Raw genomic sequence first — 24,277 nt, forward strand, 5'->3', positions numbered from 1 at the left:
CTATTGGACTAAAATGATAATGAGATAGAAGCAGGGCAATTTACTGGCTGGCATAGAATTTAAGAGAGTAGAGATGAATTGGCATATACAAGTAATTATTTTAAGCATTTTCTAAGGCTTTGCATTGTCTTTCTGGTTCTCATTTAGCAGTTAACAGTTAAAACATTTTATTTTGTACCTTAGGTTCAAAACAGTTTTCAGGTTACACAAAAATAATTTTCACAAATACCCTAAATATTTTTGTGATAGTTTTTCTTTCTCTTTAAAATACAGTCTTCATCCCTTTTGGCTCCTAAGCAGCGTAGTTGAGAATGTCTGACTGATTTTGGACAAATTCAAAATTGAACAATCCAAGGACCATCTTGTACCAGACACTGTGTTTACTGTGTTTACATGGGGGCTACCTTCACAAAGGCTTCTAGCCTTGTGGGGGAGACAGATACACATATTTATTTACATATAAGGAAGAATGTGGCAAGTGTAGCAGTTGGTGAGTATAAACAGAGTATGTTAATACCAGAGTGGAGAGAAATTAATTCCCGTTTTAAGCAGAGGCAGTAATTTGAAGGCTAGGTAGAATTTTGGCAGGTAGAAAAATAGCAGAAAAGAAGAAAATTTTAGATAGAAGGAACTATGTGAGCAAAGTCATGGAAGCAGGAATTATAGTTTGGAATGAGAAGTAGTCTGTATGGTTATAGTTTAGGGTATATTGGGACGAGAGGGCTCATGGGGGATCCAGCTGAAGATAGACTGGATGCATATGACATGTAAAGGACTTTGGATTTTGTCCTGTAGTCAGTGGGATACTTTAGAAAGTTATCTGCTAGTGTACAGTTCGTGATAAAATCTGCGCTGTAAGATTTATAGTGATGGTGAAGAACAAATTAGAGACATATTGGAGGTAAGGGAGGCATTTGCAATAGCAAGGGTGAGAACAGACTTATCAACTTAAATTGGCTTAAAAATAGGGGTGTATTATTTCACATAAAAGAAATCTGGAAGTTAAAGAGTTGGTTAAAAAGCTGCCCAACTATATCAGGGCTCTGGGGTGGCATTTCTGCATTTCTCTTGGTTTAATCTTTATGGTCACAAAATGGTCTTATTCATTCACAAACAGGAAGAAAAAGGGTGGGTTCTCTTATTGTTTTTTGTTGTTGTTAGAGAAGAAAACTGACCAGGCACTCCTAGCTTCACCGATCAGGATTGGATCTCATGACTGTGACTTAGCTGCAAAGGAGACTGGGAAAGTGGGGAGTCTGATATTTTCCACCTTTACAGTGGGAGGTGAGCTCTGCCTATGAAAACAGCAGGTGGGAGTAGGAGTTCTCAGGGGTTAGCAATGAGTAGTGTTTGGAGATGCTAATATCCTCCATTTAGTAGTAAAAAGGCAAAGGAACAGACAGATTTAAGAGACAGATTAGAAGGGAAGGAAGAATTAAAGATTGGCTGTAGGTTTGGTGGTGAATGAAGAGATTGAAATGCCATTTACCAAAATGTATTTCCCTATCTAAAATTGAGTTGACTCCTTTATCTATTAATACCTAGGCCTAGTATCCTGATATCTTACCTTCTAATCACCAACCTAATGGGCTGGGGAGGAGTAGTTCGGTGTTTTTTTTTTTTTCTTTTTTAACATCTTTTTTGGAGTATAATTGCTTTACAATGATGTGTCAGTTTCTGCTTTATAACAAAGTGAATCAGTTATACATATACATATGTTCCCATATCTCTTACCTCTTGCGTCTCCCTCCCTCCCACCCTCCCTATCCCACCCCTCTAGGTGGTCACAAAGCACCGAGCTGATCTCCCTGTGCTATGCGGCTGCTTCCCACTAGCTATCTATTTTATGTTTGGTAGTGTAGATATGTCCATGCCACTCTCTCACTTTGTCACAGCTTACCCTTCCCCCTCCCCATGTCCTCAAGTCCATTCTCTAGTAGGTCTGTGTCTTTATTCCCGTCTTACCCCTAGGTTCTTCATGACATTTTTTTTTTTCTTAGATTCCATATATATGTGTTAGCATATGGTATTTGTGTTTCTCTTTCTGACTTACTTCACTCTGTATGACAGACTCTAGGTCCATCCACCTCACTACAAATAACTCAATTTCGTTTCTTTTTATGGCTGAGTAATATTCCATTGTATATATGTGCCACATCTTCTTTATCCATTCATCTGATGATGGACACTTAGGTTGCTTCCATGTCCTGGCTATTGTAAATAGAGCTTGCTATGAACATTTTGGTACATGACTCTTTTTGAATTATGGTTTTCTCCGGGTATATGCCCAACAGTGGGATTGCTGGAAAAAAATCTAGAAACAATAAATGCTTGAGAGGGTGTGGAGAAAAGGGAACACTCTTGCACTGCTGGTGGGAATGTGAATTGGTACAGCCACTATGGAGAACAGTATGGAGGTTCCTTAAAAAACTACAAATAGAACTACCATACGACCCAGTTCAGTGGTTTTTAAGGGCTACTCCTTGGACCAGTGCCAGCTTGCTGTATAAGAATCACCTGGGGAGCTTGTTAAATAAATCAGAATCTCTGAGAATTTGATTATTTTAGGTCTGGGATTTGACCATCAATTTTGTTGACAAGCTCCCCAGGTAATTCTGATGCACAGCTAGGTTTAGGTATATTTGGTAGGAAAAATGTGGACTTTGGTTTTAGGCAAACCTGAATTTAAATCCCAACTCTTCGCTTACTAACTGTGTGAACTTGGGCAAGGCACTTGACCTCACAGAGCTCAGGTCCCTCATCTGTGAAATGTGTAACAACAACAATAATAGCTACTTTACATAGCTTTTGTGAAATATACGGTATATATGTAATGTGTCTAGCATAAATGCTGGCATATAGTAAGGATTCAGTAACTGGCTATTTTTTTATGTCTTAGCCTGTAGTAAGTACTGGGTATTTGATTTAGCAAAGAAACAAATTTCTATAAAGCTACAACAAAAAGAAAATAAGAAGCAAATATAATAAATTGCTTTTCTTGTTGCTTAGTATCCATTGTAATCAATAGCTGATTTTTTTTGGCCCAGCCAAACATCTTCTAAGCTTGAGCATATAAACTTTGTTTATTTTCTTAACTGCATTTTTGGCTGTGTCTGTTCTGTGTAATCTATATAAGTATATAATTTGAAAATCAGCGAGTATACCAAAATCTCTAACCCAATTTCTGTGAAATACATTACTTAATATTTAGTAGAGCCTGTTTTTCACAGTAATCTCATATAAAACCTTAAACTAGGCAGGATTCTTTCTCTTATAAAACAAAAAGCAGACAATTCGGATAAAAGCAGTAAGTGCACATTAAGGATCATTTTGTTACTCTCAAAGCTTGTTGCCTGGGTTAATAATTAGAATGTTATTGTGGATGATTGTCTTGTGTGATAAATTACTACTCACTGAGAATGAATGCTCATTTTTCCTGTTTCAGTGCATAAAGAGGTCTTGGTGAAAGGGAGAAAAGACACTAACATTGGGTATTTACTTTGTGCTAGGAAGTTGACTTAATATGTCTTGTAGGAGAGGGGCACCATGCTGTAGGGGTACCTGTGGACTCTGAAGGCATGCTGCCTGGGTTCCTATCCCAGCTCCTGCACTACAGCTGTGTGACTTTAGGTAAATTACTAATCTTTGCTGTGCCTTGACATTATAGTGTACACTTGCCTCATGAAGTAGTTGTGAGGATTACATAAGCTAACATACCTACAGTATTTAGGAAGTACGTGGCTTATAGTTCTATATAACTGTTAACTGTTCTTTAGGTTTCACAAATTCACACTGTTCTGCAGTCTCACAAAAATCCTGTAAGGTATGTATCTTCTTAATCTTTATTTTGTAGGTAAGAAAACTGAGGTTTGGTGAGGTTAGTAACTTAGCTAAATTGCCCATCTATTTAGTGATGCAAATCCCAGATAGCTTTTTTGTGCATTCTACTATGCTTTTAATAAATTAGTTATTTTTTAAAAATCCTGAAAATAATAATTACTTATGTGAGTCATATGGTATTTAAACAAAAATATTTATTTTTCTGGCTGAGGCATGCGGGATCTTTAGTTGTGGCATGTGGGATCTAGTTCCCTGACTAGGGATTGAACCCAGGCCCCCTGCATTGGGAGCGTGGAGTCTTAGCCACTGGACCATCAGGGAAGTCCCCATATGGTATTAAGTAACATTGTTTTTCATTTATCAAAAAAACATTTTTGCTACTTGGGAATAGAATTAATAGATTAACCATTTTTGAACTTCAAGTTAGGTGTTAATAGTTTGTAAAACATTTTTCATTGATCCTCACTTAAAAATATTGCATCAGGCTTCCCTGGTGGCGCAGTGGTTGAGAGTCCGCCTGCTAATGCAGAGGATGGGGGTTCGTGCCCCGGTCCGGGAAGATCCCACATGCTGTGGAGCGGCTGGGCCCGTGAGCCATGGCCACTGAGCCTGCGCGTCTGGAGCCTGTGCTCCGCAATGGGAGAGGTCACAACAGTGAGCGGCCCGCGTACCGCAAAAAAAAAAAATAAATAAAATAAATTTGCATCAAGGGTTGTGGAGAAAAGGGAACCCTTGCACATTGTTGGTGGGAATGTAAATTAGTGCAGCCACTGTGGAAAACAGTATGAAGTTTCCTCAAAAAAACTAAAAATAGAACTATCATATGATCCAGCAATTTCACTGCTGGGTATATATTCCAAGAAAACAAAAACACTGATTTGAAAAAATGTGCACACCCCAGTGTTCATAGCAGCGTTATTTACAAAAGCCAAGATATGGAAGCGACCTAAGTATCCATTAATATCAATAGATGAATAGATAAAGAAGATATATATCCAATGGAATACTACTCAGCCACAAAAAAAATAATGAAAAAAATATATACTGTAAGAAACACATAAAGTATACTGTATATTACAGTAGGTATTTAATTGTAATTAATTATATAAATATAACTTACTTGGGTTTAGGTAATACATCATTTTATACTTGATGATCATAATGGTACCTTGAGGGTTTTCCATAGTTTTTGAACTTTATTTTTATTTGTTGTGTAGTAATATAAATATTTGAATACAATTGTTTATTTCACTCATGATATGGATGCATCTGTGATTAACTGAATTATCTAAATCCTCAAGGTTCATACATTTTATGGAATATATAAACAGTTTAGCTTGCTAACAGATCACCACTGATGTATATAAATAGTATTAATTGACTTGAGACGTGTGTGTCTACTTCTCTGGTATCTTTTATAAGAATAATTCAGTGTACTGAGTAAGAAACTTAATGTCAAATATTAAAGTGAAAGATAAGGCCGTGTTTTTTTTTTTTTAATTAATTGTGCAACAGAGGGTTGGGAGTGTGTAACTAGACTCTAAAGCCCATCTTGTGTTTGGAATTTTTCCTTACTTACTCTTCCTCCTCCTCCATAAGCACACAGACACACGCACCGCACTTACCAAGCACAATAAAATAACAGTACGGTTTTATAAGGTAATTTTCAGAAGGTAGAAGCCCCAAACTGCTTTTCCCCTCTATTTTCTGTATGGTTTTAGGTAGAAAGCATTATGCACAATGTGCTTTGAAATTTCCTATTAGAAGCAGTAGCAATTTTGTTTTGAATAGCTCTTAAGAAGCTGTTGGCTGTGTGTTTCCTTCTCAGCACCCTTTGGCCTACCTTTCAAATTTCTTTTGGTAAAGTGCAGCTTGCTGCCAGTAATTCGTTCTCTCACTTTGGGATGGAATGGAAGTTGCTGAATTTGTTGTGAGTTAGAAAGAGAACAGTTACCCAAATTTTACATTTAGTATATTCTTCCTTAGTTTCCTTTAGTTTGTAACATATTGGTGGCAAAACTGGTACACATCCTTTGAATTCCATGACCTGATTCTGTACAATAAGAAGTTATCCAGATCTTTCTTACAGAACAGTCTGTCTTTTTTTCTTATTCTCCCCTTCCTCCCTAACTTGGCTCTCACCAATTCATTTTTCCTTTCTCAATTTTTTTTTCTCAGTAATTTATTTCCCCCATCACATCTCCTTGAGGAATAAGGAGGCCCCTAAATCCTCAGTAGGGCAGTGTTAGAAGGGTAGCTGAGAAGAGAGCAGAGGGCACATGAAGACATGGGTTTTAAAACCAGCTGCTTGGCTCCTGTGATTTTGAGTCTGGAGGGTATATCATGTGCTCTGTTTACATCTGATTCCTGTGGTTGCTGCATTGCTTTTATTTGCAAGAGCTGCTATCAGAATTGTGAATGCTCTTCCCTGCACTGCAGTTTAGTTAAGGATATTCTGAAGGAATCGATGTTGGTTTTCAGTGCTTTTGCTGCAGTACCTTATCTGATTTGGGAAAGGTTCTTGTTTGGTTAGGTTACTAGGTCTTAAGGCTTAGATTCTGTCAAAAAAGTGGCTGGTTGATGTTGCAGATAAGATGACTATTATTTTTAGGGGTTAGTATCTAGAAGTATCTTTTTCTGCATTTGTATTACCATGGTCATAGAAGGCTTCCTAATTTTTCTCTGATTTTGAAGACTGCTTACTAAAAGCATCAATACTTTTTTTTCCCCTTTAATTAGAAGGCCAAGGATTCAAGGTTTTTCTTTTCTTAATCTTAGTTGTTTTACTCCTCATTTACTTTCTCTGTTACTTACTAGATGAAAATATGGGACTTAAGGTAGTTGCTTCTTGTTGAAGAAGATGTTGCTTGTCTGCTCTGGAAAGGAAAATAAACACACACACACACACACACACACCAAAACTCCTATGCAGCCATTTTATGTTTAAAACCCTGGATTGAACCTAAACTTGGTAGTGAGCAGGTTTAAAAATTGCCCTCTTTTTAACGAGCCCTTTCATACTGGATTGTGTCTTTAGTTTTCAAAGATTTAGGTAGTGTACTTTTTTTTTTTAAGGTACTGTACTCTTATCATTTTTTTTTTTTTTACAGCAGCCCACTGTAGCCAGTCTTTGCACTAGATTTTATTCCATGAAGTTCCATTTTTCTGGAGTTGAGATCAATAGAAAAATGAAGATGACACTGGATTTTCTTGGGGGAAAAATGGTGGTTAGGAATAGACCGCAAGGAAATTTATGACCCTTTCTTTAACACCAGAATATTTTAACCTTTACCTACATTAGTTAATTTTGAATCCTATAACTTAAAACATTAGTATAGAGGTATTAGGAGAGGGAATTTCATGAACTCGTAGAATGTTAGAGTTTAAGAGGGGCCATAGGGATCATATAGTAATCAACCCTGATACTCTACAGAGGAACAAATGGAGATTTGTTCCTTTATTCATTAGTTCGTCCATTCATCCATCTATTCATTAAATGGATATTTATCTTATGATTACTGTTTAAGGTGCTTGGAGATATCCTTACCCTTATGGAGTTTACAATAAATAGATGTTAGACATCATAAGTAAGTTAAATATTATGTTAGAAAGTGATAAAAGTAGTCTGAAATAAGGGGGAGGGAAAATGCTTGTGTGTGAGGGGGGTTCGCACTTTAACATAGGGTAAGCTCCACTGAAAATATGACATTTGAGCAGAAACGTGAAGAAGGTGAGAGTGTAGTCTGTGTGACTATCTGTGGGAAGATTGTGTCAGGCAAAAGGAACAGCCAGTTCCAAGGCTACTATGTGGGAGCATGTCTAGCTTATTATTCAAGGAATAGTGAAAAGCCCACTGTGCCCCTTGGAGTAAGAAGTGGACTGGAGTACTAACAGGTGAGGAAAGTGAACAGGGCTGGGAGGCAGGGGTATGGGGAGCTGGATAGGTTATGTGGGGTCTGGTGAATTGTCGTAAGGACTTTGGCTTTTCATGAGTGAAATGCAGGAGGGGGTGTCAGTGAAGGGTTTTGAGCAGACACGATCTGACTTATGTTTCAACTCTGAATCATTCTCACTGCACTGTTGAGAAGAGATGCCAGGGTAGGGTTGCTAGATTTAGCAAATAAAAATATAGGACACCCACTCAATTAAATTTGAATTTTAGATAAACAATGAATAATTTTTTATATGCATATGTCCCATGCAATATGTGACTGACTATTTACCCATATGGCAGAATGTGAACTACTTTTTTATAGTTAAAAAAAAAAACCCTCTTCATTGTTACTGTTGATTACTGTAGATCACTGTTACTCTGATCCTGCTGGTCCCAAGATGTGGGGCCTTATAGCAAATTTTCATCTTTGCCTTTCCATACTATCTATATTACTGTTTTTCACATTGTGGTCATCTTATACCCCAGAGTGTTACAGTGCAGTTTGTTGGACCCCAGCCCAGACCTACTGAATCAGAATTTCTTGAGATAGAACAGAGTCTCTCCACAACTGCCTATTGTTCTAGATTCTAGGTACAGCAGTGAATAAAACATACAAAATTCCTTACCCTAGTGAAATTAACATTCTAGTGGGGAGACACAATAAACAAGATAAATAAGTAAATATATAGTATGTTAAATATTGATATAGGTGCTAAGAAGAAAGAAAAAGCAGGAAGGGGAGTAGGAAATATGCACGGTTATGATGAGGGAGTTGCAGTTTTAGATATAGTGACGAGTGAAGGCCTCACTACATGGTGATGTTTGAATCAAGACTTGAAAGAAGTGATGGAGAGAACCAGGTGCACCTAAAGCAGGTGCATACCTGGTGTGTTAAATACACTGCAGGGAGCAGTGTGTCTGGAGTGGAGTGAAAAGGGGAAAAATAGTAGGGGATGAGATGAGAGAGACAAAGGGGAATGGTTAGTGATTGTTAGCAGTTAGGCTTTATGGTATGTTGGAAAGAGATTTGGAAGCTAGATCCAGCTATGACATTTATCTCTGGGCCTGTTTCTTCTTCACTAAAAAGTGGTCAGAAGACTACGATGATCTCTTAGGTGTTTTTATTGTTCTAAAATAGTCTTTAATTCGATACTCTTCCATTTCTACTTTTCCAGCTGGTTTACAAACAGTTTATCATTTGGGATTCTTCTGTACTTTTCATGAGCTCATCTCTGCCCTCTGTCCAGCCATGTGAACTTTTTCCTTTACGTTGCCCTTGTTCCTCTTTCTTTCTTGACTGAAATTGAAGATTTAGACAGTCCTTTGATAAGTAGTAGGAAATTGTTCTCTCATCATTGTACAACCATTACTTCTTCTGACATTCAGATTCTTATTAAATGTTAGTTAATAGAATTAAGAAACATATTTTTCTCTACTGAGAGATTAAAATTCTTGTGAATGGCAGCTTGATTTAAAGCTAGGTAGAGAGAGAAGAAAGTAGAGGCTGGATTCAACTTTAAATTGAATAAATCCTAGTTGCCAGTCCAAGATTAAGTGTAATGTAATGTGTAGAGACTCATGTGATTCTTAACTGGATACCTCTATGTAAAGGACACATTTGAGTAGGTCTTAATATATATTTTTTTAGATTATTGAGTTTTTTTTTTTACATCTTTATTGGAGTATAATTGCTTTACAATGGTGTGTTAGTTTCTGCTTTATAGCAAAGTGAATCAGCTATACATATACATATGTTCCCATATCTCTTCCCTCTTGCGTCTCCCTCCCTCCTACCCTCCCTATTCCACCCCTCTAGGTGGTCACAAAGCAACGAGCTGATCTCCCTGTGCTATGCGGCTGCTTCCCACTAGCTATCTGTTTTACATTTGGTAGTATATATAAGTCCATGCCACTCTCTCACTTTGTCCCAGCTTACCGTTCCCCCTCCCCGTGTCTTCAAGTCAATTCTCTATGTCTGCGACTTTATTCCTGTCCTACCCCAAGGTTCTTCAGAACCATTTTTCTTTCTTAGATTCCATATATATGTGTTAGCATATGCTATTTAGTTTTCTCTTTCTGACTCACTTCACTCTGTATGGCAGTCTCTAGGTCCATCCACCTCACTACAAATAACTCAATTTCGTTTCTTTTTATGGGTGAGTACTATTCCATTGTATATATGTGCCACATCTTCTTTATCCATTCATTTGTTGATGGACACTTAGATTGCTACCATATCCTGGCTACTGTAAATAGAGCTATAGTGAACACTGTGGTACATGACTCTTTTTGAATTATGGTTTTCTCAGGGTATATGCCCAGTAGTGGGATTGCTGGGTCATATGGTAGTTCTATTTGTAGTTTTTTAAGGAACCTCCATACTGTTCTCCATAGTGGCTGTACCAATTCACATTCCCACCAGCAGTACAAGAGTGTTCCCTTTTCTCCACACCCTCTCCAGCATTTATTGTTTCTAGATTTTTGATGATGGCCATTCTGACTGGTGTGAGATGATATCTCATTGTAGTTTTGAATTGCATTTCTCTAATGATTAATGATGTTGAGCATTCTTTCATGTGTTTGTTGGCAATCTGTATATCTTCTTTGGAGAAATGTCTATTTAGGTCTTCTGCCCATTTTTGGATTGGGTTGTTTGTTTTTTTGTTATTGAGCTGCATGAGCTGCTTATAAATTTTGGAGATTAATCCTTTGTCAGTTGCTTCGTTTGCAAATATTTTCTCCCATTCTGAGGGTTGTCTTTTAGTCTTGTTTATGGTTTCTTTTGCTGTACAAAAGCTTTGAAGTTTCATTAGGTCCCATTTTTTAATTTATTTTTATTTTTTATTTTTTTTGCAGTATGCGGGCCTCTCACTGCTGTGGCCTCTCCTACTGCGGAGCACAGGCTCCGGACGCACAGGCTCAGCAGCCATGGCTCACGGGCCCAGCCGCATGGGCCCAGCTGCTCCACGGCATGTGGGATCCCCCCAGACCGGGGCACAAACCCATGTCCCCTGCATCGGCAGGCAAACTCTCAACCACTGTGCCACCAAGGAAGCCCCCCATTTGTTTATTTCTGTTTTTATTTCCATTTCTCTAGGAGGTGGGTCAAAAAGGATCTTGCTGTGATTTATGTCATAAGAGTGTTCTGCCTATGTTTTCCTCTAAGACTTTGATAGTTTCTGACCTTACATTTAGGTCTTTAATCCATTTTGAGCTTATTTTTGTGTATGGTGTTAGGCAGTGATCTAATCTCATACTTTTACATGTACCTGTCCAGTTTTCCTAGCCCCACTTATTGAAGAGGCTGTCCATTCTCCACTGTACATTCCTGCCTCCTTTATCAAAGATAAGGTGACCATATGTGCGTGGGTTTATCTCTGGGCTTTCTATCCTGTTCCATTGACCTATATTTCTGTTTTTGTGCCAGTACCATACTGTCTTGGTTACTGTAGCTTTGTAGTATAGTCTGAAGTCAGCCTGATTCCTCCAGCTCTGTTTTTCGTTCTCAAGATTGCTTTGGCTATTCAGGGTCTTTTGTGTTTCCATACAAATTGTGAAATTTTTTGTTCTAGTTCTGTGAAAAATGGCATTGGTAGTTTGATAGGGATTGCAGCGAATCTGTAGATTGCTTTGGGTAGTAGAGTCATTTTCACAATGTTGATTCTTCCAATCCAAGAACATGGTATATCTCTCCATCTATTTGTATCATCTTTAATTTCTTTCATCAGTGTCTTATAATTTTCTGCATACAGGTGTTTTGTCTCCGTAGGTAGGTTTATTCCTAGATATTTTATTCCTTTTATTGCAATGGTAAATGAGAGTGTTTTCTTGATTTCACTTTCAGATTTTTCATCATTAGTGTGTAGGAATGCCAGAGATTTCTGTGCATTGTTTGTATCCTGCTACTTTACCAAATTCATTGATTAGCTCTAGTAGTTTTCTGGTAGCATCTTTAGGATTCTCTATGTATAGTATCATGTCATCTGTGAACACTGACAGCTTTACTTCTTCTTTTCCGATTTGGATCCCTTTTTTTTTTTTTTCGCGGGACGCGGGCCTCTCACTGTTGTAGCCTCTCCCGTCGCGGAGCACAGGCTCCGGATGCGCAAGCTCAGTGGCCATGGCTGATGGGCCCAGCCGCTCCGTGGCATGTGGGGTCTTCCCGGACCAGGGCATGAACCCATGTCCCCTGCATCAGCAGGTGGACTCTCAACCACTGTGCCACCAGGGAAGCCCTGGATTCCTTTTATTTTCTTTTCTTCTCTGATTGCTGTAGCTAAGACTTCCAAAACTATGTTGCATAACAGTGGTGAGAGTGGGCAACCTTGTCTTGTTCCTGATCTTAGTGGAAATGCTTTCAGTTTTTTGCCATTGAGGATGATGTTGGCTGTGGGTTTGTCATATATGGCCTTTATTATGTTGAGGAAAGTTCCCTCTATGCCTACTTTCTGGAGGGTTTTTATCATAAATGGTGTTGAATTTTGTCAAAAGCTTTCTCTGCATCTATTGAGATGACCATATGGTTTTTCTCCTTCAATTTGTTAATACAGTGTATCACATTGATTGATTTGCATATATTGAAGAATCCTTGCATTCCTGGCATAAACCCCACTTGATCATGGTGTATGATCGATTTAATATGCTGTTGGATTCTGTTTGCTAGTATTTTGCTGAGGATTTTTGCATCTATGTTCATCAGTGATATTGGCCTGTAGCTCTCTTTCCTTGTGACATCCTTGTCTGGTTTTGGTATCAGGGTGATGGTGGCCTCGCAGAATGAGTTTTCCTCCCTCTGCTATTTTTTGGAAGAGTTTGAGAAGGACAGGTGTTAGCTGTTCTCTAAATGTTTTATAGAATTCGCCTATGAAGCCATCTGGTCCTGGGCTTTTGTTTGTTGGAAGATTTTAAGAGCATTTTTTTTTTTTTCTTTTGCAGTACGCAGGCCTCTCACTGTTGTGGCCTCTCCCGTTGTGGAGCACAGGCTCCGGACGCGCAGGCTTAGCGGCCATGGCTCACGGGCCCAGGTGCTCCGTGGCATGTGGGATCCTCCTGGCCCAGGGCATGAACCCGTGTCCCCTACATTGGCAGGCGGACTCTTAACCACTGCGCCACCAGGGAAGCCCTGTTGGCAGATTTTTAATCACAGTTTCAATTTCAGTGCTTATTATTGGTCTGTTCATGTTTTCTGTTTCTTCCTGATTCACGCTTGGCAGATTGTGCATTTCTAAGAATTGGTCCATTTCTTCTAGGTTGTCCATTTTATTGGCATAGAGTTGCTTGTAGTAATCTCTCATGATCTTTTGTATTTCTGCTGTGTCAGTTGTTACTTCTCCTTTTTCATTTCTAATTCTGTTGATTTGAGTCTTCTCCCTTTTTTTCTTGATGAGTCTGGCTAGTGGTTTATCAATTTTGTTTGTCTTCTCAAAGAACCAGCTTTTAGTTTTATTGATCTTTGCTATCGTTTCCTTCATTTCTTTTTCATTTATTTCTGATCTCATCTTTATGATTTCTTTCCTTCTGCTAGCTTTGGTTTTTTTTTGTTCTTCTTTCTCTAATTGCTTTAGGTGCAAGGTTAGGTTGTTTATTTGAGATGTTTCCTGTTTCTTAAGGTAGGATTGTATTGCTATAAACTTCCATCTTAGAACTGCTTTCGCTGCATCCCATAGGTTTTGGGTCATCCTGTCTCCATTTTCATTTGTTTTTAGGTATTTTTTGATTTCCTCTTTGATTTCTTCAGCGATTTCTTGGTTATTAAGTAGTGTAATGTTTAGCCTCCATGTGTTTTTTTTTTTTCCTGTAACGGATATATAGTCTCATAGTGTTGTGGTTGGAAAAGATGCTTGATATGATTTCAGTTTTCTTAAATTTACCAAGGCTTGATTTGTGACCCAAGATATGATCTATCCTGGAGAATGTTCCATGAGCACTTGAGAAAAATGTGTATTCTGTTGTTTTTGGATGGAATGTCCTATAAATATCAATTAAGTCCATCTTGTTTAATGTATCATTTAAGGCTTGTGTTTCCTTATTTATTTTCATTTTGGATGATCTTTCCATTGGTGAAAGTGGGGTGTTAAAGTCCCCTAGTACGTTTGTGTTACTGTCAATTTCTCCGTTTATGGTGGTTAGCATTTGCCTTATGTATAGAGGTTCTCCTATGTTGGGTGCATAAATATTTCCAATTCTTATATCTTCTTCTTGGATTGTCCCTTGATCATTACATAGTGTTCTTCTTTGTCTCTTGTAATAGTCTTTGAGGTCTATTTTGTCTGATACGAGAATTTCTCCTCCAGCTTTCTTTTGATTTCCATTTGCATGGAATATCCTTTTGCATCCCCTCACTTTCAGTCTGTATGTGTCCGTAGGTCTGAAGTTGGTCTCTTGTAGACAGCATATATACAGGCCTTGTTTTTGTATCCATTCAGCCAGTCTGTGTCTTTTGGTGGGAGCATTTAATCCATTTACATTTAAGGTAATTATCGATATGTATGTTCCTATGACCATTTTCTTAATTGTTTAGGGTTTGTTATAGTAGGTATTTTCCTTCTCTTGTGTTTCCTGCCTAGAGAAGTTCCTTTAGCATTTGTTGTACAGCTTATTTGGTGGTGCTGCATTCTCTTAGCTTTTGCTTGTCTATAAAGCTTTAATTTCTCTGTCGAATGTGAATGAGATACTTGCTGGGTAGAGTAATCTTGGTTGTAGGTTTTTCCCTTTTATCACTTTAAATATGTCCTGCCACTCCCTTCTGGCTTGCAGAGTTTCTGCTGAAAGATCAGCTGCTAACCTTATGGGGATTCCCTTGTATGTGATTTGTTGTTTTTTCCTTGCTGCTTTTAATATTTTTTCTTTGTATTTAATTTTTGATAATTTGATTAATACATGTCTTGGCATGTTTCTCCATGGATTTATCCTGTATGGGACTCTCTGGGCTTCCTGGACTTGATTAACTATTTCCTTTCCCATATTAGGGAATTTTTCAACTATAATCTCTTCAAATATTTTCTCAGTCCCTTTCTTTTTCTCCTCTTCTTCTGGGACCCCTATAATTCAAATGTTGGTGCGTTTAATGTTGTCCCAGAGGTCTCTGAGACTGTCCTCAGTTCTTTTCCTTCTATTTTCTTTATTCTGCTTTGCAGTAGTTATTTTCACTATTTTATCTTCCAGGTCAGTTGTCCGTTCTTCTGCCTCAGTTATTCTGCTATTGATCCCTTCTAGAGTATTTTTAATTTCATTTATTGTGTTGTTCATCGTTGCTTGTTTCATCTTTATTTCTTCTAGGTCCTTGTTAACTGTTTCTTGCATTTTGTCTATTCTATTTCCAAGATTTTGGATCATGTTTACTACCATTATTCTGAATTCTTTTTCAGGTAGACTGCCTATTTCCTCTTCATTTGTTAGGTCTGGTGGGTTTTTATCTTGCTCCTTCATCTGCTGTGTGTTTTTCTGTCTTCTCATTTTGCTTATCTTACTGTGTTTGGGGTCTCCTTTTTGCAGGCTGCAGGTTCGTAGTTCCCGTTGTTTTTGGTGTCTGTCCCCAGTGGCTAAAGTTGGTTCAGTGGGTTGTGTATGCTTCCTGGTGGAGGGGACTAGTGCCTGTGTGCTGGTGGATGAGGCTGGATCTTGTCTTTCTGGTGGGCAGGTCCATGTCTGGTGGCGTGTTTTGGGGTGTCTGTGGACTTATGATTTTAGGCAGCCTCTCTGCTAATGGGTGGGGTTGTGTTCCTGTCTTGCTAGTTGTTTGGCATAAGGTGTCCAGCAGTGTAGCTTGCTGGTCGTCGAGAGAAGCTGGGTGTTGGTGTCGAGATGGAGATCTCTGTGAGATTTTCACCGTTTGATATTATGTGGAGTTGGGAGGTCTCTTGTGGACCAGTGTCCTGAACTTGGCTCTCCCACCTCAGAGGCACAGCACTGACTCCTGGCTGCAGCACCAAGAGCCTTTCATCCAGAGCCTTTCATCCACACGGCTCAGAATAAAAGGGAGAAAAAGTAGAAAGAAAGAGGATAAAAGAAAATAAAGTAAGGTAAAATAAAGTAAAGTTATTAAAAAATAATTATTAAGAAAAACATTTTTTTAAAAAGTAAAAAAACAGAATGGATGGATAGAACCCTAGGACAAATGGTGAAAGCAAAGCTATACAGACAAAATCTCACACAGAAGCATACACATACATACTCACAAAAAGAGGAAAAGGGGAAAAAATAATAAATCTTGCTCTCAAAGTCCACCTCCTCAATTTGGGATGATTCATTGTCTATTCAGGTTTTCCGCAGATGCAGGGTACATCAAGTTGATTGTGGAGATTTAATCCGCTGCTCCTGAGGCTGCTGGGAGAGATTTCCCTTTCTCTTCTTTGTTTGCACAGCTCCCGGGTTTCAGCTTTGGATTTGGCCCCACCTCCGTGTGTAGGTCGCTGGAAGGCGTCTGTTCTTTGCTCAGACAGGCCGGGGTTAAAGGAGCCACTGATTTGGGGGCCCCGGCTCACTCAGGCTGGGGGGAGGGAAGGGCACGTTGTGCGGGGCAAGCCTGCAGTGGCAGAGGCCGGTGTGACGTTGCACCAGCCTGAGGTGCGCCGTGCGTTCTCCTGGGGAAGTTATCCCTGGATCCCGGGACCCTCGCAGTGGCGGGCTGCACAGTCTCCCTGGAGGGAGGTGTGGAGAGTGACCGTGCTCGCACACAGGCTTCTTGGTGGCGGCAGCAGCAGCCTTAGGGCCCCATGCCTGTCTCTGGATTCCGCGTTGATAGCCGCAGCTCGCGCTGGTCTCTGGAGCTTGTTTAAGCAGCGCTCTTAATCTCCTCTCCTCGAGCACCCGGAAACAAAGAGGGAAGAAAAAGTGCCTTGCCTCTTCGGCAGGTCCAGACTTTTCCCCGGATTCCCTCCCGGCTAGCCGTGGTGCACTAACCCCTTCAGGCTGTGTTCACGCCGCCAGTCCTCCCCCGGCGCTCCGACTGAAGCCCGAGCCTCAGCTCCCAGCCCCCGCCCTCCCCTGCGGGTGAGCAGACAAGCCCCTCGGGCTGGTGAGTGCTGGTCGGCACCGCTCCTCTGTGCGGAAATCTCTCTGCTTTGCCCTCCGCACCCCTGTTGCTGTGCTCTCCTCCGCGGTCCTGAAGCTCCCCCTCTCCGCCACCCACAGTCTCCGCCCGCAAAGGGGCTTCTAGTGTGTGGAAACCTTTTCTCCTTCACGGCTCCCTCCCACTGGTGCAGGTCCCATCCCTATTCGTCTCTGTTTATTCTTTTTTCTTTTGCCTTACGCAGGTATGTGGGGAGTTTCTTGCCTTTTGTGAGGTCTGAGGTCTTCTGCCAGCGTTCAGTAGGTGTTCTGTAGTTGTTCCACATGTAGATGTATTTCTGATGTATCTGTGGGGAGGAAGGTGATCTCCGCCTCTTACTCTTCCGACATCTTCCCCCCAGATCCAGGTCTTAATCTTAAATGAATGTTTACTGACAAACGTTGGGGTGGGTCACTCTAAGACGTTGTTTTGATGGGTTCTATTAGCACATGACATGGATAAAAAGAACATCATGAAGCTTTACAATCTTCTTTAGTGTATATTCTGTTGGAAGAACAAAGCAGTATCAAAACTCTTGTCAGTGCCTTTGAAATCCAACACACAAAAAATAGGACTTGTAGGCTCTCAAATTGCAGCTTTCATGCAGTGGTAATGAAACAGTATAATCACTCTGAATAATTCTGCCACCTTTTACAGGTCTCACAGGGTATTATGAATTATAAAGAAACAAATCCGAAAATCTAGTGTGTTGGGGTTTGATCTGTCTTGTTTTTGTCATCTGTTAGACTTTGCATACTGCAGGAGAGTCAGAAAAAAGCGTACCAACACATTAGGTTAAGTTTATGGTGACATTAAAGATGGCAATCCTACTTTACAATAGTACATGTATAGTTATATTTGCTAATAATCATTTTCTTTATCTGTTGTGTATTTGGTGAGGCTTTTGTGGTGATTATTCTTTTGGGCCTGGCTGAAATTAATGATAAGGAAAACCCTGATTGGAGTTTTCTTGACTAAATATAATTATTTTCGGTGAAATAAGTTGGAAAGGATTCACAAAACTTAGTTGGACACCCAGCTGCATACGTTTATTTATAGCCTCTACCTTGCTCATTTATTTTCCTACAATATAAAAGTGTTTGAAAGTTTAAATTGAGAAACTGTTTATACACTTAAAATAGGAGCCTATGGGCTTCTCTGGTGGCGCAGTGGTTGGGAGTCCGTCTGCCGATGCAGGGGCCACGGGTTCGTGCCCCGGTCCGGGAGGATCCCACATGCCGTGGAGCGGCTGGGCCCGTGAGCCATGGCCGCTGGGCCTGCGCGTCCGGAGCCTGTGCTCCGCAGTGGTAGAGGCCACAGCGGTGAGAGGCCCACGTACCGCAAAAAAAAAAAAAAAAAATAGCCGATTTAAAAACAATGGAGTAAATTATGAAAAACAAATGAGGTTTATTTGGCATCTTTTGAACATTACTGAATTCTAGACTTGAAAATATGGGTAGGTTGCTTTTGTAATTGTGGTAATTTTATCAGTCAGTAGCTGTGCCAAATCAAAGTACAGTATTCTTTAATTAATACAGGGTTTGGTGTTTCTACTTAATGGACACTGATTTTATTCACAATATATAAAATTAAAGCAAGGCATGCTAACTTAGTTCCAGTGAAACAGCCTGAAAAGTGTGCTCTTTATTATTTTTGAAAACTAGCCAATTAAGGATGAGGAAGTAGATCTTTACTGAGGTAAGAGATGATTGTGTTCTGTCTGCTCTTGGCTTTACAAAAATTACATTGTTGGGTGATTGAATAACTTTGTCATGGAAAAGCTTATTTTCTAAATCAGCGTTGGCAAACTATGACCTGTGGACTAAGTCCTGCCTGTATTTGTAAATAAAGTTTTATTGGAACATAGCCATGCTCATTCATTTACATGTTGTCTATGGCTGCTTTGGTGATACAATGGCAGTGTTGAATAGTTGCAGATCAAATGATCCACAAGGCTTAAAATATTACCTTTTTCTTTTTATTTGACATCTTTATTGGAGTATAAGTGCTTTACATTGTTGTGTTAGTTGCTGCTGTATATAACAAAGTGAATCAGCTATATGTATACATATATCCCCATATCCCCTCCCTCTTGCATCTTCCTCCCTCCCTCCCTATCCCACCCCTCTAGGTCTCACAGAGCACTGAGCTGATCTCCCTGTGCTATGTGGCTGCTTCCCACTAGCTATCTATTTTACATTTAGTAGTGTGTATATGTCAATGCCACTCTCTCACTCTGTTCTAGCTTACCCTTCCCACTCCGCGTGTCCTGGAGTCTGTCTTTACGTCTGTGTCTTTATTTCTGTCATGCCCCCAGGTTCATCAGAACCACTTTTTTTTTTTTTTAGATTCCATGTATATGTGTTAACATACAGTATTTGTGTTTCTCTTTCTGACTTACTTCACTCTGTATGACAGACTCTAGGTCCATCCACCTCACTACAAATAACTCAATTTCGTTTCTTTTTATGGCTGAGTAATATTCCATTATATATATGTGCCACATCTTCTTTATCCATTCATCTGTCAATGGACAGTTAAGTTGCTTCCACGTCCTGGCTATTGTAAATAGAGCTGCAGTGAACATTGTGGTACATGACTCTTTTTACATTATGTTTTCCTCAGGGTATATGCCCAGTAGTGGGATTCCTGGATCATATGGTAGTTCTATTTTTAGTTTTTTAAGGAACCTCCATACTGGTCTCCATAGTGGCTGTATCAATTTACATTCCCACCAAAAGTGCAAGAGGGTTCCCTTTTCTCCACACCCTCTCCAGCATTTATTGTTTGTAGATTTTTTGATGATGGCTGTTCTGACTGGTGTGAGGTGATACCTCATTGTAGTTTTGATTTGCATTTCTCTAATGATTAGTGATGTTGAGCATCCTTTCATGTGTTTGTTGGCCATCTGTATGTCTTCTTTGGAGAAATGTCTATTTAGGTCTTCTGCCCATTTTTGGATTGGGTTGTTTGTTTTTTTGATATTCAGCACATGAGCTGCTTGTATATTTTGGAGATGAATCCTTTGTCAGTTGCTTTGTTTGCAAATATTTTCTCCCATTCTGAGGGTTGTCTTTTTGTCTTGTTTTCCAAGATTTTGGATCATCTTTACTATCATTACTCTGAATTCTTTTTCAGGTAGACTGCCTATTTCCTCTTCATTTGTTACGTCTGGTGGGCTTTTACCTTGCTCCTTCAGCTGCTGCATATTTCTCTGTCTTCTCATTTTGCTTAACTTACTGTGTTTGGGGTCTCCTTTTCGCATGTTGCAGGCTCGCAGTTCCCGTTGTTTTTGGTGTGTGCCCCCACTGGGTAAGGTTGGTTCAGTGGGTTGTGTAGGCTTCCTGGTAGAGGGGACTGGCTCCTGTGTTCTGGTGGATGAGGCTGGATCTTGTCTTTCTGGTGGGCAGGACCACATCTGGTGGTGTGTTTTGGGGTGTCTGTGACCTTATTATGATTTTAGGCAGCCTCTCTGCTAATGGGTGGGGTTGTGTTACTATCTTGCTAGTTGTTTGGCATGGGGTGTCCAGCACTGGAGCTTGCTGGTCATTGAGTGGAGCTGGGTCTTAGTGTTGAGACGGAGATCTCTGGGAGAGTTCTCACCGATTGATAATTACATGGGGCCAGGAGGTCTCTGGTGGTCCGGTGTCCTGAACTCGGCTCTCTCACCTCCAAGGCTCAGGCCTGACACCTGGCCGGAGCACCAAGACCCTGCCAGCCACACAGCTCAGAAGAAAAGGGAGAAATAAAAGAAAGAAAGAAAAATAAAATAAAGTTATTAAAATAAAAATATAAAAAAATAAAAAAGTTATTAAAATAAAACAATTTAAAAAAGTAGTTAAAAAAAAGAAGAGAGCAACCAAACCAATAAAGAAATCCACGAGTGATAACAAGTGCTAAAAACTAAACTAGGATAACCATATAAATCAGAAACCAGTCAGTCACATACAGCAAACCCCAAGTCTACAGTTGCTCCCAAAGTCCACTGCCTCAATTTTGGGATGATTTGTTGTCTATTCAGGTTTTCCACAGATGCAGGGTACATAACGTCGATTGTGGAGATTTAATCCGTTGCTTCTGAGGCTGCTGGGAGAGATTTCCCTTTCTCTTCTTTGTTTGCACAGCTCCTGGGTTTCAGCTTTGGATTTGGCCCTACCTCTGCGTGTAGGTCACCTGAGGGACGCCTGTTCCCGCCCAGACAGGACAGGGTTAAAGGAGCTGCTGATTAGAGGGCTCTGGCTCACTCAGGTCTAGGGGAGGAAGGGGTACAGAATGTGGGGCGAGCCTGCCGCGCCGGCAGAAGCTGGTGTGACATTGCGCCAGCCTGAGGTGTGCCGTGTATTCTACCGGGGAAGTTGTCCCTGGATCACGGGACCCTGGCAGTGGCGGGCTGCATGGGCTCCTGGGAGGGGAGGTGTGGATAGTGACCTGTGCTTGCACACAGGCTTCTTGGTGGCGGCAGCACCTGCCTTAGTGTCTCATGCCCGTCTCTGGGGTCCGTGCTGATAGCCGCGGCTCGCGCCTGTCTCTGGAGCTCGTTTAGGCAGTGCTCTGATTCCCCTCTCTTCGGCACCCCAAAACAATGGTCTCTTGCCTCTCTGGCAGCTCCAGACTTTTTCCCAGACTCCCTCCCGGCTAGCTGTGGCTCACTAGCCCCCTTCAGGCTGTGTTCACGCAGCCAACCCCAGTCCTCTCCCTGTGATCCAACCTCCAAAGCCGGAGCCTCAGCTTCTAGCCCCCGCCCGCCCTGGCGGGTGAGCAGACAAGCCTCTTGGGCTGGTGAGTGCTGGTCGGCACCACTCCTCTGTGTGGGAATCTCTCTGCTTTGCCCTCCGCACCCCTGTTGCTTTGCTCTCCTCCACAGCCTCGAAGCTCCCCTTCTCCGCCACCCTCAGTCTCTGCCTGCGAAGGGGCTTCCTAGTGTGTGGAAACCTTTCCTCCTTCACAGCTCCCTCCCACTGATGCAGGTCCCGTCCCTATTCTTTTGTCTGTTTTTTCTTTTTACTTTTGCTCTATCCAGGTACGTGGGGAGTTTCTTGCCTTTTGGGAGGTCTGAGGTCTTCTGCCAGCGTTCAGTAGGTGTTCTGTAGGAGTTGTTCCACATGTAGATGTATTTCTGATGTATTTTTGAGGAGGTAGGTGATCTCCGCGTCTTACTCCTCTGCCATCTTGAAGATCCTCTCAAAATATTTCCTATTATTTGGCTCTTTAGGGAGAATCATGCTGACTCTTGCTTTTTATCTAAGTCTTTTGTAGACAGATCATGTTCAAGTTATGGTGGAGGTTTATGTGGTTGGTATTTTTGTGTTTAATTTTCCATTCTGTTTCATTCTAAGAAAGAAAACTTTAAATCATTTTGAGTGTTAGTTTCCAGCTTTCTCATCAAAAGTAGGTATAATACCACCTTACAGGGTTGCTATGAGGAGTCAATGAGAAATGTAAATAAAATCCTTACCAGAGTGCCTGGCATCCCGGAGGAATTCAAGTGGTGGGGAGATATAATCAGGGAAAGTCTAGGTGTCTGTTTGGGTGATTTAGGATGGCATGTTTTTAGAGATTCTGATTTGTCCACAGAGCTGGCTGTGGAAGCCTCGTGTATCCAGGTTCTTAATATAACATTGCTGATTAACTTCCCTCCATCCTTTTCTTCCTCCCTCCTTTCCTGTGTCCCTCTTTCCCTTTCTCTTTCCCCTCCTCCTGCTGACCTTTGTATGTTGCAGGAAAAATGGGGTGTGAGAGCTTGGTCATGTCCCAGCTCTTGGGTGAGTACCTGGGCTGGGCCACCAAGTGAGAGTCCTTGACTTTGTGCAGGAAAAAGTTCAAGAGCAAACAAGCCATAGTAAAATGAAAGCAGGTTTATTTAGAGAGAGACACACTCCATCTTAGAAGGTGAAAGATGGCCGCAGGGCATGGAGTCCTCTTGAAAAGTGAGTGGTGCTGGGCTGTGGTGGGTGGTTAGTTTTTATGGGCTGGGTAATTTTGTATGCTGATGAGTGGGAGGAATATTCTAATTTCCAGGAATTGGGACACCACCTACTTTTTGGCCTTTTACAATTGGCCTGGGAACTCTCATGGCACCTGTGGGTGTGTCATTTAGCATATGCTAATGTATTACAATGAGTGCATAATGAGGCTCAAGATATACTGGAAGTCAAATCTTCTGCTATCTTGGGCCTAGTAGGTTCTAGTCAGTTTTGGTCATATCCTTTTCTTCTTAATGGTTGTGTAATTCTTTTAATGGTTGTGCCCTGCCCCCTTTCCTTCCTGTCTCAATACCTTTCTCTCCTCTGTTTCCTTTTTGGTATATGTAAGCATTGGTACTAAATTTAGTTGGTCAGTAGAGACTTGTAGAGAGTATGCAGAGAACCTAACACATAAAGGATTTTCCATTATTCTTAGTTCCATTCTCCAGGAAAAAAGAGGAACTCTATCATCTTGTGATCTCCCTCCCTGCCCTCTTTATTCTTATGTGGTAATGTGTATTAGAAGCTATGTAGGTATATGTAAAATCCATTCCTACCACAGCAAATTTTAGGGCAGATCTTCAGTTTTGTCTTACCCCATGATGCCAAGGACTCACTTTTAGACAAGCATGGTTTTCTTCTAGAAGACAGGACAGATAGATGATAGCTAAATTCTCCCTAACATTTTGAAGGAAACTTGAAGATCTAGTGATGATAAAATTGACCCTAGCAGTCTTACACTGCAAGCACTCACTTAGTTGTTTTCTTGTTTCATGAAAACATAAATTTACTTGACAGGTATTTTTAGAAGATTAATTTGAAAACTGAGACCTAACCCTTTCAAGTTATTCTAAAACAACATTAATATAAATGAGAGCAAGGAAAAAGAATTGTAGAATATTTTTTGTTTTTGTTGGCACTATTATTATTTTATGGTTGCATTAATTTTGTAGGTGTCACAAGAAAACATATGGAAAAGAGGTGTTAGTTATAACATTAGCAGACCCATAGATAATAGTTAACAATTATCCACATTTCTTAAGGTTTTAGGCCCCCTCATTTGAAAATGTTTTTATCTGTAGTGAATTTAATTCTATTTTTAATTCAACTAAATTCTTTTGTTTGTGGTTAAAAAAGGAGTTAAAATCAGTGAGAATTTCTCAATGAATGTTCCTACCTTTTTAAAGCTACTGACTGACCTAAATTTAGTTCCAGTGCTTAGATACATCAGAAAGGAAACAGAGGAGAGAAACTTATGAAGATCAGTAGGAAGAGAGGAAAGAGAAAGGGAAAGAGGGACACAGGAAAGGAGGGAGGAAGAAAAGGATGGAGGGAAGGAAGTTAATCAGCAATGTTATATTAAGAAACTGGATACACTAGGCTTCCACAGCCAGCTCTGTGGACAAATCAGAATCTCTAAAAACATGCCATCCTAAATCACCCAGAAAGGCACCTAGACTTTCCCTGATTATATCTCCCCACCACTTGAAT

The 24,277-nt window shown here is 40.4% G+C and overlaps 1 protein-coding gene across 4 annotated transcripts in view; it reads left to right on the forward strand.

Moving 5' to 3' along the window:
• Positions 1-24,277, forward strand: part of NUBPL (nucleotide binding protein like) — a 253,697-nt gene that overhangs the window by 36,247 nt on the left and 193,173 nt on the right. The window contains exon 4 of one of the 4 annotated variants that reach the window (XM_029238237.1): positions 3,777-3,818. The exons of 2 other annotated variants lie outside the window; for them this stretch is intronic. In XM_029238237.1, coding sequence (XP_029094070.1) covers positions 3,777-3,818 — 42 coding nt within the window. Of the gene's footprint in view, positions 1-3,776; positions 3,824-24,277 lie in introns of all 4 variants that reach the window. One more of the 4 variants, XM_029238235.1, reaches the window with a different exon arrangement.

Source organism: Monodon monoceros, unplaced genomic scaffold, assembly GCF_005190385.1.
Source record: "Monodon monoceros isolate NGI ecotype Baffin Bay Population unplaced genomic scaffold, NGI_Narwhal_1 Super_Scaffold_21, whole genome shotgun sequence".
Lineage (NCBI taxonomy): Eukaryota > Metazoa > Chordata > Mammalia > Artiodactyla > Monodontidae > Monodon > Monodon monoceros.